Below are 16,668 nucleotides of genomic sequence, written 5' to 3'. Positions count from 1 at the left end.
ACTGATTTTTAAATAAATGCTTTTTAACATCTAGATTATTAATTTCTCCCTATTTATTTGCATTTTTTTTTGTCTACAATGAAGTGGTTTTTTTTTTGGACTGGGCTACAAGTGCATTATAACAGTTATACCTAGCATCATCATTGTGAGCATGATAGCTTACTTATGTTAGCATTTAGCTCAACGCAACACTGCCTATTTTAATTTGTCCAATAGTTTGGTTCATAACAAAATACATGCTAACTAATGGCATTCCATCATCCTTTAGCAAATGTTAGCAGATGCTAACATGCTAATCTAAGATCACAGTCATGGTAAGTCACTTTGTAAATTGTGCCAAACTAAGATGAAACTGGAAAAAAAAATAGCTGCATAAGTTTTCAATTTTTAATAATTTGATAATGTTTCATGTTAAAATACATACATAGCATTGTAATTGTGAGATAATCATCTGTTTTATGGATGCAATGCTCCAAGCGAAAGCTATCATCAGTGTCTGGCCAATGACACTGAAGCTGCAGTCAAGTAAAATCCATATTTAAACAGTTTATTCACAAAAATATATTCATAATCTAGCATAATAATACACTGAATGCTTAATGTTTTAATGGTACCTTTCCAGGATCAGTAATTCCACATCAGAAGTCACTCAAGACAGGACGACATGAGGCTTAAAACCCATTTTATTATGACAAATGTACAAGATCAGATTCATAAGAAATAACAGTAAAGTTAACAAAAATGTAAGGAGCAGACAAAACACCAACAACCAGTCTACTAGCATCTATACACAGTGGACAGGGTGTCATTCCTCCCAGATTCATCATGAGGTAAATAGGAAACTCTGTTAACACTTCAGTCATTGGCACCATCTTCCTCCCTTAATCCCATCGCAGCCTTTATTTCAGTCCTCTCTCTCCATTCCTATGCAGGTCTTGCTACAGGTTATTTCATAACCGTGAGATACATATGAATACATTCTCCTTATCTCTGTGGAGAATTTAAAACAGGGTTACATACAGCACATAGACATCCACATTCCTTTACTCTGACTCAACCCACCAGAACACACACTTCTATTACATCTGTAGAATTGGGTTTGCTATACTCTGTCCGACTAATCTAAAAGCTAAATATTGTGTTTAGAAGCCGAAGTTGTGTGCGCTGCAAGCAGCACATACAAGTTTGTCTTGGAAGTCACGTTTTGGCCGTAGCCAGTATCAAAACGGTATGATAAATAGAGTGGTTTATCCTCTGTGAAGACCATGCTGACACTAATTTACAAAATATTTTACAAACAGGCCTCGTCTCCTCTCTTAAATCAGATTCAGCTGTCCTAGATTTTTTTTTCTACGATAATCCTTTCTCTCCCCGAGCTTCTGTAACATGCCTTTAGTAGGTCAACGCATGCTTACTTTTGCAGTTTCACTGCAGTGATGATGAGATGTCCCGCGTCATCTACTTCACAAGTCCATCAGCGCTAACGCATCAGTTCTGGAGATCCTTAAAACATGCCAAAGTTTTCTGGTTTTCTTACAAAAAACGGTTGTGCCAATATTACTTCCCTACAAAAGAAAACTATTAGAAACTCATGCAATCCCAAAGAATTGCCCAATATATTTTTCCATGATTAAAAAATCCCTCTAAATATATTACAGCAAAAACTACAGATATACACACAGACTGGTTCCAGCAGAGGTCAGTGAAGTCATTGGTTTGTTGTTTTTTTCTGTCCATTTCCCCCATTCAAAAACTGCATCCTGACTATCGCTTCAAAACAAAGCATTCCACTAAGTCGTTTATTTTTCACAATCTCGCTCTGGTTCGAGGTCTTCAGAGTCGCCGGTTTGCTGCCGCCGGACCCGAACATCAACTGAGGATTATGAAAATAGAGAATGTGAATAGAGACCTGGGTTTTTATATGCAGGAAGATTCAGAGGAGCAGAAAAAGAAATAAAAGTGGAAAAAAAGAAAAGAGGGGGGGTTTGGAGCTTAGTGTTATTTTAGTTAATAAAAGCCACAAGTCTGCAGGTTTTTGAACCTTCTATGAAGGACAATGTACAAAGAAAATAAGACACTTTACATTTCGCTCAAAGAGACAACAACAAATAAAAGTTTAGATATACAAAAAAATACATTATTAAAAAACATAACATAAATGTAATAAGAGGAAACTAGACTAGATCTCAAGATTACTGTCGGGGGCCGAGAGGTTACTTCTGATTTTGTCGCCCCCCCCAAAACAAACATAGTACTCAAAAAACTGGGAGATCACCACTGATACTGATGGCAGCGCACAAAGTTAAAATAATTATATATGTATACAATATACAAAAGCTACTCTATCATCCAACAAAAGGTTGACGAGGAGGGCTGACAAACGAAGGCTGGTCGACAAGTTATTAGTCTGGAAGGTTATTCAACAAGAATAAATAGTCTCATCTAAAGCTTTCTCCAATTACATATATACACACACATATGTATGTGTGTGTGTGTATATACATATTAACGTAAAGCCACAATAGTTTTGAGATTTTGGGAACACACTCATTTGCTTTGTAGAGGAGAGTTAGATGCATGCAAAGGTTGATTTGTCATGTTTGAATTCAGATCTCCCCATTACATCAAAGGCTCTAGCTAGCAGATGGTTAGCATAGCTTAGCATAAAGACTGGAAACAGCAGGAAACAGCTAGCCTGGCTGTGGGAAAAAGGTAACAAAATGCATTTACCAGCACTTCTGCAGCTGAACATGTTGTATCTCATCTATTAAATGCCTACAAAACTGTCTGTGAATTTACATTTTTACACTTAAATGTTTGTATTGATTTGAGAAACGAGACACAGGTGCTGGTAGGCGGACTTAGTTACCTGAGGACTCAGGAAGTGCCGGGATCAAACTGTCATGCTGCAATTATTGTGGCCAAAAGACTTGGAAGAGAACGGAATAGTGGATGACCACGGCACAGTCCATCGTTAACCTACGCAGAGCAGCGACTGTTAGCATAGCAAGTCGTAGCCACAGAAGCTAGAAGCAGACAGACGAGCAGACTGGTTCTCTGGTCCTGCCGTGGCTGCTCTGTCTCTGTTTAACCAGTAGAAAGAGTCCTTTGTAGCTTATTAAAAGTAAACCAGTGTGCTAAGCTAAGCTAAGCTAACTGGTGGTAGCTTCATATGTACCATTCTTATCTAACTCTCCGCCTGGAGGCTTATGAATAGGCGCATTTCCCAAAATGTCAAACTATTCCTTTAACGGATAAAATGCAAGTCAAGATTCATGTTTAACGGACGCCCAGAACTTCAAATCACTTATGGAATGACTTGTTTTACTCCAAAAAATGCCCCTGTGATTACCAACCAAACAGGCAATCTTTAACCCTTAGAGGCTAAACAATTTCAGTGCCAATTTTCCATCAAGGAGTTGAAATTTGCTGAAATCTTGGATGGAACAAAACAAAAAATGGGACGATGTGACAGAAGAAATGAGTTTTCAGAGGAGGAGGAGGTTTGGCAGTGGAGCTGGATGATGCGGTTGGCTTGCAGGAGACATGATTCTAACCAAACAAAGGAGAGTTTGGTGCCCTTATTTGCTGTACAATCCCACAGGGACAGCGTTAGACTGGTGACGGGGGTCCAGTTCTTACTGCAGAAGAGACTGATGAGACTCCAGATGACACAAGTAAAAGGACGACAGGGAAGTGTTGCTGGGGGAGGGAATAATAAAGTTAAGCAATATAAAAATACAATACCACAAAAAATGAAACAGTACACCATTTTGTTTTTACAAGTCTTCATTATTGCAGACGTAGTCCACTAGGTCTGTGACTCCTAACAGGTCGTCTTCGTCATCGTCCTGCGCTGCCATCTCCTGGCCAACCAGACCGTTTGGTGCTATGGCAGCAGCTGGTGTGGCACTGATGTTTTTGGGTGGCTCCAGACTCGGGACGAGGCCTGGAGCGGCGGCGACGGGCCTGCCGACGAGCCCCTCGAGGCTCTTCATCGAGCTCTGTCCGTTGGTGGGCGGCAGCTCCGCCGGGTTACATTCCACTGCGTTTGTTCCCTTTGACTCCTCGTCCGCTTTCTTCTCCTTCACGTTCTCCTCCGGCTCCTCGTCGTCATCGTCCGAGTCGATGCGGTTCACCCGTTTACGGATGGGACGGTCCTCCTCCGACGATTCGTCCGAGTCGTCGTCCGAGTCGTCGTCTTCGGAGGCTCTCCTGCGTTTCAGCGCGAGGCGCCTGCGCCGCTGTCGGGAATCTTCCTCCGAGGAGTCGAATCTCCTCTTCACCCTCCGATCCCTTGAGTCCTCCTCAGAGTCTCTGGAGAAACTCGCTGAGAAAAGGAAACGAGAAGCACTTTGAGCTGCCTGTAGTTCTGCCATGATTACTCGACATAATGAACATTTAATGAGATCGTCCTTATACGACATTTCTGTGACCTCCGTATTGAATATTCTGGCAGTGACTTTTGTTTTCTTGTTTTTAACTCAATTAAACAGCAGATTAAAGCTGAGCGGAGGATCATTCTGATCCATGAATGGATGAAACCTAAACAAAGAAGAAACACCCTGCAGCATGCTCATGTTTCCTTTATCTTTAATGGGATTTGTCGAGTCATTTCACACCGTAGCAGCCTGCGTGACTCACCTCCTCCCTACATGTGACTAGCTGTACTTACAGCAGACACACAAATAAACACTATCAACACATTTTCCGCCAGAAGTGCTGCTGCTGAAGGCTTAAAAATATGATGTAAACATGTTTATTTGGAGATTTAAGGTCCAGTTTTTACGTTTAAATAAAGATTTGAAGCATGCTGGGCTGTTGCCAGTTCGTAAAATGTATTGCGAGTTGTGACTGACCCTCACTGTCCGAGCTGTCCTGGCGCCGTCTGGGTTTCATTTTGGCCCGGTTGGTTTCTGCCTGAGAGCCTTCAGACTCGGACGTCTCGCAGTAGTTCACCTGTTTCTTCTGACTCCGCCGAGACCGCCGTCGACTCATATCCAGATCGCTGTCGCTGAACTCGCTGGAGCCTTCAGTCACTGGACGCACACAGCAAATAACAACAACAACAACAACAGGTTACGAATGTGAGGATATTCTAAGACTTCTCCTTCTCAAAGGCGACTTAAAAAGAGCAGATCCCACCTGTAGGGCCACACAGGTGTTTCAAAGACAATATGAATATTTGTAGACTGAATATTCTGTGTAAATTAGACCTGAGGCGTCATGCCTGAGGAGCAGCATTAGTGAGGAAGACTAATGATTAATCTGTCCAAACATTGCCCACTTCAGGTCTCCTGTGTCTTCAGGTTGTTAGTTTTGACTGACAGGTAACTGACGACTTGACCTGCGCTGCCTGCAGGGCTGTCATAGATGTGCCTGCTCAGAAAATACTGGTTATTCCTGTTAATTCCTCTGCAGCAGCACAAACTGTGAGCACAGACCTGAGTGCAGTGTGTTTTCGCTCTGTCACTCAAACGGTGGTGGGCGGGACTGAAGTGTAAACATTCACATCAGTTTGTAGAACTGTGGAGGGATTTGATTGGAGGGATTTAATCTGTAAACCTGACAAAAACCAGGCGTGTTTGATACCGACATAATCTGACAAACCTATTTCGTCTTCTTCTTCTTCGTCCGTCTCCTCCTCTTCATCATCCGAGTACCCTCTCGGTCTCCGCCGCTTTCTGGAGCTTCGCCGTTGTCTCGGTGGCCTCCTGGTCCGTGAAGCCGTGCGATGCCTGCCGCTGCTGTTGCTGCCGATGTCGCTGTTGTTGGAGTCCGGCTCTGTTTCGCCGTCCGTCTCGTTTTCGGATACAACGAACTCTTCTTCTGAGCTGAGCCGCGGAGAGAAGAACGAAGGCGTGAACGTGAAGTATTCAGCGACGATCACACCAAGCTCTTCATCACCTTTCTCTTCTTACCTTTCGCTGAGGCGGAACTCTTCCTCGCTCTCCTCCTCATCCACGGTGCTGTCGCTGTCCAGGTCGTTGAGTCGCCGGCGTTTTTTCCTGCGCTGGCCGGCGGACGGTCGCGGCGGGCGGCCGTTCTCTTTGCCCTCCTCTGATTGCAGGATGGTGGACATATCCTTTCCTCTGTGTCCTGTGATGTTGGCCATGTCTTTACCCCGACCAGCTCCTGCGGAAACCCCCCCGTCATTTTCGCTGATGATACTTTTCTAGTCTGTACTCTGAAGAGGCTTAGCTGAGCATAAAGACAATAACCGGCACCAGAGCTTCAGAACAGTAAGAAGTCGCGTCCTCCTACCTCCACCCTCGGCCTCTTTGATGTCCTCCTCGATCGCCTCCTCGATCGCCTCGTCGAATTCATCAAATCTGTGAAATTTGCATCAACGTGTGAGATAAGATTCACATGAAATCATCGAAACAAGCTGGTTGTGAAAACAAAAACCAGCACATGTACTTATGGGATGTTTAAAAGTGTGGGTCAGACCTGTAGCTGATGGATTTCTTGGCCCTCGTCGACCTTCGACCCCAGCTCTTACTTCTCTTCACTTCCTTCTTCTCTTTGATCACGATCTCTGGCTTTTCTTCCTCTTCCTCCACCTGTCAAGAGTCAGAGTTTAGGTTCCGGACATCAACTGGGGAATATTTATCTGCCTGAAAAGTAGAATCAAGCTCTGGACTTACTGCACTGACTGAGGGCGCGATGATGTTTTCAACACTAATTCCAACGTAGATTAGACGCTCTTTCCTGGAGGAGATGAAACACATTAAAGACACTCCAGCATCATAAATCTCTAAACGGAATGACACCTCAGGAACAATCGCTTCAATCCAACATTTCAATAAGCACTCCAGCATAATATTTATCACCTTCTCTCGGCCCGTTCCTTCTTTTTCAAAGCGGCGTCGAGATTTTGGAGCTGCTCTTCTAATTTGTCACAGAGCTGCTTCTGCAGACGGGATCAAAGAAACATGAACTCTGTTATCATGTGTAATGATTTCGTCTTTAATGTGTGGAGCTCTGACTGGTACGTACATGCTGGCAGGGCGGACAGAACCACTCTCCGTCGGGGATGATCATGAGGGGGGGCCTCAGGCAGGCCGTATGGTACCCGCTGTCACATGAATCACACAGTAAGATCTGGAAGAAGATGTTCATGGATTAATCCTTTTCATCATTTCTCAAGCAAACCTGGAGCCCGTCTGCACTGACGTGTGTCAACACCCACCAGCTCAGGGTGATTTGGAAGACCACAATGTTTGCAGGGGTCGTCGTTTGGAGGTAGGTCGTCGTCCGAGGACGTCGAGGAGTCCGAGCTTCGCCTTTCCCGGTTGCGATTCCGCCTCTTTCTGCTGCGCTCGACCTTGTAGTCTTCATCGCTGTCGTCCTCCTCCTCGCTGTCGTCGTCATCGCTGGACTCGTCGTCGCTGTTGTCGTCTTCGTCTTCCGAGCCTTTCTTTTTACGACGCGTCCGCGTGTTGGACCATCGAACCTTTCGCCTCTTCCTCCCCTTAAATAGAACCACATGTTGGCGTTCAGCAGACGCACTGAATCTGTGTTCACTGTGTGAATGACTGACGACGTTTCATGGTTCACACGAGCGGCTGTTCTTACTTTTCAGGGCTCGTTTTCCAGCTCAAAACAGCTAAATTATGGCTGAAATTACACTTTTTACCCTGAAAATCTGAACGTGGGAAAAAGATAAATATTCAAACTGTTTATAAGCACATCAGACTGTTTACTGTAGTTTGCCTTAAGGTCCAGCAGAGGGCAGCGGTGGGATGTAACTACAGACATTAGCTCAAGTACTGGACAGAAGTACAAATTTGAGGTACTTCTACGTTGTTTGAGTTTTTCTTTTCATGCCACTGCTATGAAACATTATACTTTTTACTTCCGTACGGTTATCTGACAGTGGACGTTTATCTGCACTGAATACTTCTACTTTAATACATTAAACACATATTCCTGATTATATTTGCATAAATGCAGGACTTTCACTCGTACTGCAGTATTTATACAGTGTAGTATTGGTACTTCACTGACGCTCCAGTGCTGGTCTTACCTTGGCTTTGGGCTGACCCTCCTGATCAACCTTCTTCTCTCTTGGTTTCTTCTGAACAGCTTTCACTTCCTCCTCCTCCTCCTCTTCCTCCTCCTCTTCCTCGTCTTTTTCTTTCTCCGCCTTGTTGTCGTCGCGCTTCTCAGCAGGTGGGGCGGCCTGTGACTTCTCCAGCTTCCTGTCCTGGATCTCCACAGCCTTCGGCGTCGGTCTGGAGATCCTGGGTGATCTCCGGAGAGATCTGCCCGTGTTGGTGTCGGACTCTGAATCCGCTTGTCTCTCCTCTCTCTGGAGCTCAGCTTTCCTTCGGTGGGCTGGGCGCTTCATCTTTCGACGGACACCCTCCTCCCGAGTGTCTGACGGCGCCTCCCCGCCGTTCGCCACCTCCTGCTTTGCTGCAGACTCCTCTTCCTCACTTTTGCTTCTACTTTCCTCGTCGGTGGGCTTCTCGGGGTCCGGCTTCTTGCCCGGCTGGCTCTCCTTCTCCGTTTCAGTCGAGGATTTGTCGTCTGGTTCTTTGCTCACGTTCTGCTGATCAGATTCCTCCGTTTGGGTCGAGGGTTCGCTCTCTTTGTGAGCATCTTCCTCCTTTGTTTCGTCTTTTTTTGAGAGCGTATCTGTTGTGGAATCGTCTTTCCTCTCCTGCTCCTCAGAAACAAGTTTCTCACTGTCGTTTTTAAGGTTTTCATTGTCTGCCTCCTTTTCATTTTCCTCGTCTGCGTCCTTTTTGCTTCCTGTTGATGGATGCTCTTCCTCTGCTTTTACAGGCTGCTCTTCAGGCTCCTTTTCCTGATCTGTGTCTGGCCTTTCTGGGTGTTTATCGGTTTCTTCGGAGAGGTTCGTCTTCTCGACAGGACCAGATGGTTCATCTTTGCCTTCGGACGCCTCGTCTGTCGTCTTATGTGCGACGGAGTTCATGACAGTTTTGTCATCCTCTTGTGGTTTTGTCTGATCGTGTTTCACGGCCGCCGCCTCGCCCTCCGCCGGCTCAGGCGTAGACTCGATTATCTTACCAGCGTCGTGCATCGTACTGTCTTCACAGTTGACGGATTTCTTTAGATCCTCGGGCTTTTCCGTCTTTTCGGCGTGACTCTCGGAGGCTGCGCTGACTTCCTCTGGAGTCACCGCTGCATCTTTGATGCCGTCGAGCTTCTCGACAGGTTCACACGAGTCTGATTTGTCTAACTTTTTAACCTCAGAGGACTCCACGCCGTCTTCCGTGCTGAGTGTTTCTTCTGATTTCTCACTGATTATCGGCTCGTCTGCCTTTTCCGTGACCGTGGAGAGTTGTGTGACCTCTTCTGTCTCTGCATCATCGCTGTCTGTCTTTTTAATGACAGATGGAGACACTGAGTTTTCAGAGTCCACACATCTGTTTGCAGGATCTTTGTCTTCACTCTGCGTCTCTGCTGTCTTGATGACTCCCGGCTTCTCTTTCGTTGTCTCTGTTTCTTCAGCTTCCTTCAGCTCTGTCTGCTTCATGTCTGTTAGGTTTTCTGTCGTCTTTGTCGTCTTGGTCTCTTCAGTCTGATTTGTCTCTGATGTGTCCACGTCTTCACAGGCTGGTTTCTCCTCTGAACCTTTTGATTCAGCTTCTTTGGATTTGACTTCCTCTGACTCTCCAGCCGTAAATGTGTCATCGGCTTCCTTTAATGCGATCGTCTTGTCTCCTGTACAAGACTCTTTTTCATCTGCTGGCGCGGACTCTTTTATTTTTAGCTGCTCTTCTTGATTTGACGACTTCTCACATGCATGATTTACGTCTTCAGGTAAAGGTGGTTGTTCCGTGGGTGTCGGAGGAGACTCTTTCTTCTCCTTTGATGCCGTGCTTTCCTTTTCTCCCTGCGGGTCGAGATCCTTCTCGTCCTCGTCTGCTTGCTGTGATTTAACTCCCTCTTTGACCCTCTCTGCGCTGTCATCCTTTTTATCTTTCACCTCATCCTCGTCTGTTAGCGGCGACTCTTTTGCTCTGATTTCTGGAGATTTACCTGCAGCCGCTTCACTCGTCTGCTCTTTGTCGGCGGCGGCGTCTTTCGGCGACTCGCACGAACGACCCCGGAGCCGTTCCTCAGGCGTAGGCTGAACTTCACCGTTGACGTGATCATTTACACTCGGCGCTTTCTTTGTCTGTTCAGGAGTGCAGTCGGTTTTCGGGGCTTCCTTGACCTGAGAGACGGACGGGTTCTGCACTATGAAGTCTTCACTAAACTTCATTCCTCTCTTTTTCAGAGGGATCTTGGCCTGCTGGTCATTCTTCAGAGCCTGCTGAAGCTCCTCCGCACTGTTCTTCTTCTCCTCTGCTTTTTCTGTCTTCACTGACAAACATGGCGTCTCAGGGACGGGCTCGCTTGTTGCCGTGCTTGATTTCGTGTCCGACACCTCCATCGGCTCTTCTTTGATGATCTGGGTTTTCGTACCTATACTGAGATCCACATCAGGTTTTTCTGAACAGGGTTCTGCGTCAGGTTTGCCTTCGATGATGCCGTTCAGCGAAGCTTCTGACTTCAAGCTTTCTGCCTGTATCACTTTTTCTTTATTCTCTGTCTTTGGTGAAACTGGACGGATGGCTTTGCTGGAGTCCGAGCTGTCTTCACCCGACGAGTCGTCAGCCTTTTTAACGTCGCCTGTAACGTAAACATGAAATAAAACATCAAATGAACACTTCTTTTTCACTACTCTGACACATTCTCTGCATTCATGGCAGATTAACTCTACACAGCTCGAGTGTGTACACGCTGAACGTCCAGGTGCTGCACTGCTCCACCTTTTCTTTCCACTGACATTAAGTTATTAATGCTGCACAAGACTCAATATAATCTGACTCAATTCAGAGTCCCAGAAGAAAATCGCGTCTCGTGCGTTGATGTTTTCCCACCTCGACGGACGACTTCTCCATCAACATCAATGTGTAAACACGTAATTTAAAAGTGCAACTTTTACCTTCTGCTTTCTCTTTCTCCTCGTCGCCCTCAGGTTTGGTTTCTTGGTCTTTTTTTAACAGCTCGGGATCAATTTGTGTCTTCAGCAGAGCTACGACCTCAGCCAGGTCGTTTCTATCTCTACAGGAAGAAAAGAGGGGATGGACCATCACACTGTGCCCACGTTTGGATTTAAATTTCACTTCATTTCACAGCGCCTGCAGCAGGTTTGCTCCATTAAAATCATTTTTCTCTGCTTACTTGACGATGCACTTCCACGACGACCCGTCTAAGTCGTCCTGCTCCTCCACATAAACCCGCACGTTGTTGTCTTGGTCCAGCTGAAACCAGTACATCTGACCGTCCTTGTCCCGGCCGATCGGCTGCAGCCGCATCTTATCCGGGTCCTCTTCATTGATGGCAGTTTTGAACTTAACATTTTCATCGAACTGACACTCACACAAATACTGGAGAGAGGAGACAAAGCACACAGCTCTTAAACTGAATTCACCCATCATTAATATTAAAAATCATCTGTTCTTCTTCTATAGTATCAAAATATTCTGAAAAAGGCTGATTACTCTGTGAGGTAACATCATCTTTTAGGATCCAATAAAAACTAAATAAAATGAGTGAGGAAGTCTTACTTTAAGTATCCCCGCCTTGCACTCTGTCGGCATCTCCTTGTACCCCTTTTGTTCGAGCTCCCATGCCCACGTTGTGTTGAACTCTTGGCATACCTGCAGGGAAAATCAGAGAGTTAATCAGCAGACTAACGCATTAAATGTGACGTGCTTCTCTTATTTTTCTTCTTGCGATCTGTTTGCTTCACTGTTGTTAGACTCTTTTATACAGACTGACACATTTACTGAACATCGCAGGTCTCAGCTGTTTCTGACACTGACTCCACACGATGAGAAGAAATTATGACCAGTTTCATAAATGCACCCTTGAGCATCACAGCAGTTATAAGCTGGGTTTTAATGGACAGTATTATAGTATAGATCTGATTTCACAGGCCATAAATAGAACAAATCGATAGTTTTCATATGAACAATAGATTAAATGACCCACAGTGAGAATCACCACCAAACTCTGCCTCTGTTAGCTGATTGTTTTGGTTTTATGGCCCCAACTCAACGTGTTTCCGGCAGCTAAAGGAAGCTGTTTTTAGGTCGTCTGAACTGTTTTTACACAGATAAAGTTAGCGACTAGCTCTTGAACAGAGTCTGCTAACACGCTCGCTGTGCCAACTTCATAAGGCACTGCCCTCAAGAGGCCAATCAATCAATTAATCACTATAAGAACTCAGTTAACTCAGCATTAAGTTTACCAAAATACTGTTCTGTTACACTTCATTACACAGGCGTTATATGGAATTAAGTACAAAAACTCAAAGATTACCTTTACTAGATACTTCTCCCATCTGTCTGCTGACACCGATTTGCCGATCTTCCTCAGCAACTTGACGTGAAGATCAGCCAGCAGCTTTGGAACTGAGGAAAGATCAGAAAGACGTCATGTCATCATCCACCCAGTGTCTACAAGCACATTTCAGAAACAAGGATCAGGATCAAATCATGCATAGTTCACAACAGTGACAGATATCAGCTGTGACTGCTGATGACCCGAGCCCTGAAATACTCCTTTGATTGGTAAACTACCAATATTTACATGCTCAGTTTGAGTTTTACTACTCAAACCCATTCATGACCCGTCCTGTGACCGAAAGTTCGCATTTATGATCATGTGACGACGATATCTGAGCTGTTTATGTTCAATTTCATCTACATCTGTCAAGATTTTGTCTTTTCAAACACACTAAAGAAACATGTGGATTCACAGCACTGACTTCAGGTTCAGTTTTGGAAGACGTTAAACCTGGAAGCTTCAGAAAACTTTTACCAGGCTCAAACTGACACTGTGGTGGTGTTTAAACTCTCATTCATTCATCCTGAAGCACTCCGCTTTGTTGTCCAGCTGCTGTTATTAAAACTGAATATATCCTGCAAATATTTCACAATAAAAATCCTCATCAAGATATGAAGGAATTCTGTCCCATGAAATGCGACAGAGCTTTTAATTTGAAACGGACACAGGAAGTGAGTTTGTCTTAACTGCCTTTAAGACCAGAAAACAGGAGTAATCAAGCTAAAATATAATCAAACATACTTAGCAAACAGGTTTGTCTCATGCCATCCTAAAATCTTCATACACAAGAGGTAAATAAAGGCCTCAGTCACATTTGACAACTCATATAGTCCCTTATTATTCAAAAGAGATCTGACATTGTGAGAAATTAGCACCAGCCACCAGTCACAAACCGGTAAAATAAGAAAGTTGCTGGTAGATATGAGACAAAAATATAGTGATTTAATATTGAATGGCTGGGTTTTTTTTCCCACCCTGACTGCTTCCCATGATGGCTTGATGATTATATTTTTAATTAGAAACTATACGACTATCAGATGTATTTCACTAAAAGTCTAGTATTTCGTCAAGATGGTCACTAAAAATAATGTCAGTAAAAAGTCGATCTATATAATTAATTAAACCCGGTAAAGTTACCAGGCTTTTGTTTAACACACGATAAAGTTGAGTGTATTTGAACGGAGCAGCCGTCAATGTGAGGAAATGTCACACTCAATCAGGAAGACTTCAGAGGAGGCTGCGCATGCGCAGAACAATAAAGCTCAATGAAGGGGGAGTCAAGTCAACCGTAATACCCAACACAAACGGAAACCCAACCACTTATTGTTGACATACACGAGATTGATCACTAAGGTACACATACCAGCTAATGTGTGGAGGTAATACAAATATGCATTTAAAAGTTACTCAATGAACAGCGAGGACATGGCTGTATGCTACACTTACGCAGGGTCAGGTTGTGAGCGTTAAAAAAAGGCCTTATTTTGAAAGCTTCGACCGGATGTTGTAGCTTTTACGGGCAGTTTTACGGGTGCTCTGCGAACCACTACATGGCAAAATATTTTAACTGTAAATAAAGTGCACAATTGCGCGCACGTTACACACAATGACATTTTCACCGATAGATTATCATAATCCACGACGCGTTGCATGAATTATCACCGTCTTTACTGCCTCGCAAACACTATTATCACCACACATTTCTGCCTGTGTTGTGTTACGAGTAACGTTACAACACCAGATAAAGGCTGCTTGGAAAAAATTAAGCCCTATTCAAAGGCTAAAAAGTGAGAGAAAACCTCGAATAATTCGGCGTGCTCACACCTTAATAATCGTTAAATAAAGCATACGCAAATTTTCTACTTCGAACGGCAGCTCTGAGACACAGTTAACTTATATTTAAGTAAACAAGAAGGTTAGAAAACCACACAATAACACACGACTAGCTAACGTAGCTGCTAGCCTGCTAGCACGGTACCATTATCATTAATGCAATGGTGAAGTCTCTCCTCCTCCTCCTCCCGTTAGCAGCTGGGTGTTTTTCTACCCTACCTGAGGATGTGTCCTGCAGATATCTCTCCAGCTGAGGAAAGGTGAGCTCCGGTAAGTCCAACAATGCTCCGTAGCGCTCCAGAAAGGAGCAAATCACGGCGTAATTTGGACACAAACCGGGGGAAGAACTCGCCGTTGCCGCCGAAGCAGCCATCTTTTCCACACCAGTGTCAAGCCAGCCGGAATAAAATGTAATACTTCCGGTATTAACAAAATAAAACGCTGAACGACATTTTTTTTTTTTTTTTTTTTAATCTACAGTTTCTAATAATGGGGCAGCAAATTATTCATTTAATTTTAACAGTGGTCCATCTGGGTTATGGTTAGAGAAAGACAGAAAATCTTGAATAAGCAAGCTCACGCATACACATCACAGAGGCTAATTTTCATAATAAAGCTGCAGTAGGCAATATTAATTCATTATAACTTTGGTTGAAATGACAAATTTTGACCATTGTATGTTATTAACAATATCTGATTGAAGGATTCTTTTTAAACACATGTGTGTCTGCCTGTCTGTGAGTGTCTGCTCCTTTGTATTTAGTATTTTTGTATTATAACATGCCTTTGGTATAATTGATATTGATGTTACATTTCTTATATTGTATTACTATACAGTGATGATAAAAGTACAAATGTAAGGTACTTGTACTTGAGCAATTCTGTTTTCTGCATCTTCATGCTGTACTTCTCCTCCACTACATTTCAAACATACATATTGTACTTTTGAGTCTCCTACATGTATCTGACACTTATATTTTAGTATGCATGTTAATATTTTCCTTTTACAATATACGATCAACATATAAATACAATGCTGAAGGTTTATGAACAACAAACAGTGGTGGAAAAGGTTCTCACATCTTTTACTGATGTAAAAGTAGAAATTCCACAGTGTAAAAATACCCTGTTACAAGTAAAAGTCCTGCATTCAAAATCTCACTCTAGTAAAAGTAAGGAAGCAAGTAATGGAAGTGAGGAATTAGCATCAAAATGTACATAAAATAACAAAAGCAAAAGAAGTCATTCTGCAGAATGGCCCATTTCAGAATCATATATATTACTACATTATAATTATAAGTGGTTTTGTTTTGTTTTGTTTGCCCCCCGAGGATAATAAAGCACAATTGTTACCAGAAAACGTTTTTGTTTGGGATCCCAGAAGCACGTGGAAAGAGGAGCCTTTACTTTTACTGCCAGCAGAGGTCACTGTGGAGAAAACTCGTTTTATACATTTTAACAGACACTAAGAAGATTCTGTGAATGAAATTAAATGTTTATTTTATTCTTAAGGATTCTGAAACTTAAAGATGGAGTCCCAGCTTTCAGTTCACGGTCTGTTTCCTTTAATTATTTTCCATTTGCTATCTGAGGAGTTATTTAGAATTTTAAACAGTTTTAATGCAATTTAATCGTTGGGTCTTCCCATTAATTCTAGTTTGGTCTAAGTTTCTGTTACCTGTGTCAAATTAAAATTTCTGTATTTTGCTAACTGCGATCTTATTTGCAAATATACATACAGTAAATAAATAAAATCTTTGTTCTAACACTATATCTGTGTACAATCTCAGTCAATGTTTTTTTAAATTATCATCATCTACATTTGTATTTCTAAGCAGTTTGAAATTCATTTTAAAATCTAGAATTATTGAATATTGTAAAGTTGGACTATTTAAAATATCACTTTCATTGAGAAATGTTTTGACTTTAGAGCAAGAAAAGTCTTAAACATAAATGACGTGAGAGCAAAAAGAGCCATAAAATAATAGTTATATACCAGTGCACTGGTTTAACTGCCTTTTAGTCCAAAGGGGAAAATATTTCATTATACTTTCTGACAACAATTAAAACATAAATAAAAATTTATGGACTTAGCATTTAAGCTAGTGAAAAACAAAACCAAAGTAATCACAAACGGGGTCAAAATCATCTTTCCTGATGTCACTTATTACCAAAAAATAACGGATTCAAACCAAAAAGACATTTGCGTCAATACAAAAGCACAATTATGTCATATATATGTTTTCTTAAGGTAATATTTAGTGTTTTCTGCTGCTTTTCTTGCTTGCTCAACTTGAGGAAACTTCCGGAGCAAAACGGAAGCGAGAATCCAGATGACGACCCACAATGCACCGCGACAAAGAAAGTTTCAGAAGTCTTTGCGGGAAGTTAGCTGGAATTAGCTACGCTGAAACCGGATGTACGGTGATTTTAGTTTGAAGTTTAAACGACAAAAAGTGT

At 43.0% G+C, this 16,668-nt stretch overlaps 1 protein-coding gene across 1 annotated transcript; it reads right to left on the bottom strand.

The window, feature by feature from the left end:
• Nucleotides 1-665: 665 nt before the first annotated feature.
• On the bottom strand, nucleotides 666-14,612 carry rsf1b.1 (remodeling and spacing factor 1b, tandem duplicate 1). The gene is made up of 16 exons (XM_076750433.1): nucleotides 14,428-14,612; nucleotides 12,349-12,440; nucleotides 11,592-11,684; nucleotides 11,206-11,411; nucleotides 10,967-11,085; nucleotides 8,030-10,650; nucleotides 7,193-7,474; nucleotides 7,000-7,104; nucleotides 6,834-6,913; nucleotides 6,648-6,711; nucleotides 6,451-6,563; nucleotides 6,265-6,332; nucleotides 5,922-6,135; nucleotides 5,611-5,834; nucleotides 4,860-5,039; nucleotides 666-4,330 (listed from the first exon to the last, which is right to left on the bottom strand). Exons 1-16 carry the CDS (start codon nucleotides 14,579-14,581, stop codon nucleotides 3,780-3,782), a joined length of 5,166 nt encoding a protein of 1,721 aa, XP_076606548.1. The 5' UTR covers nucleotides 14,582-14,612; the 3' UTR covers nucleotides 666-3,779.
• Between the last annotated feature and the right edge of the window lie 2,056 nt (nucleotides 14,613-16,668).

Source organism: Chaetodon auriga, chromosome 15 (genome assembly GCF_051107435.1).
Source record: "Chaetodon auriga isolate fChaAug3 chromosome 15, fChaAug3.hap1, whole genome shotgun sequence".
NCBI lineage: Eukaryota > Metazoa > Chordata > Actinopteri > Chaetodontiformes > Chaetodontidae > Chaetodon > Chaetodon auriga.
This window is presented reverse-complemented; position numbering and strand designations above follow the sequence as displayed.

Coding starts and splice junctions, on each gene's coding strand:
- rsf1b.1 (XM_076750433.1), bottom strand. CDS start 14,581: ATGGCTGCTTCGGCGGCAACGGCGAGTTCTTCCCCCGGTTTGTGTCCA. Junction 7,475..8,029: donor AGGGTCAGCCCAAAGCCAAG/GTAAGACCAGCA, acceptor GTTCTATTTAAG/GGGAGGAAGAGGCGAAAGGT. Junction 6,914..6,999: donor TCTGTCCGCCCTGCCAGCAT/GTACGTACCAGT, acceptor TCCCGTCTGCAG/AAGCAGCTCTGTGACAAATT.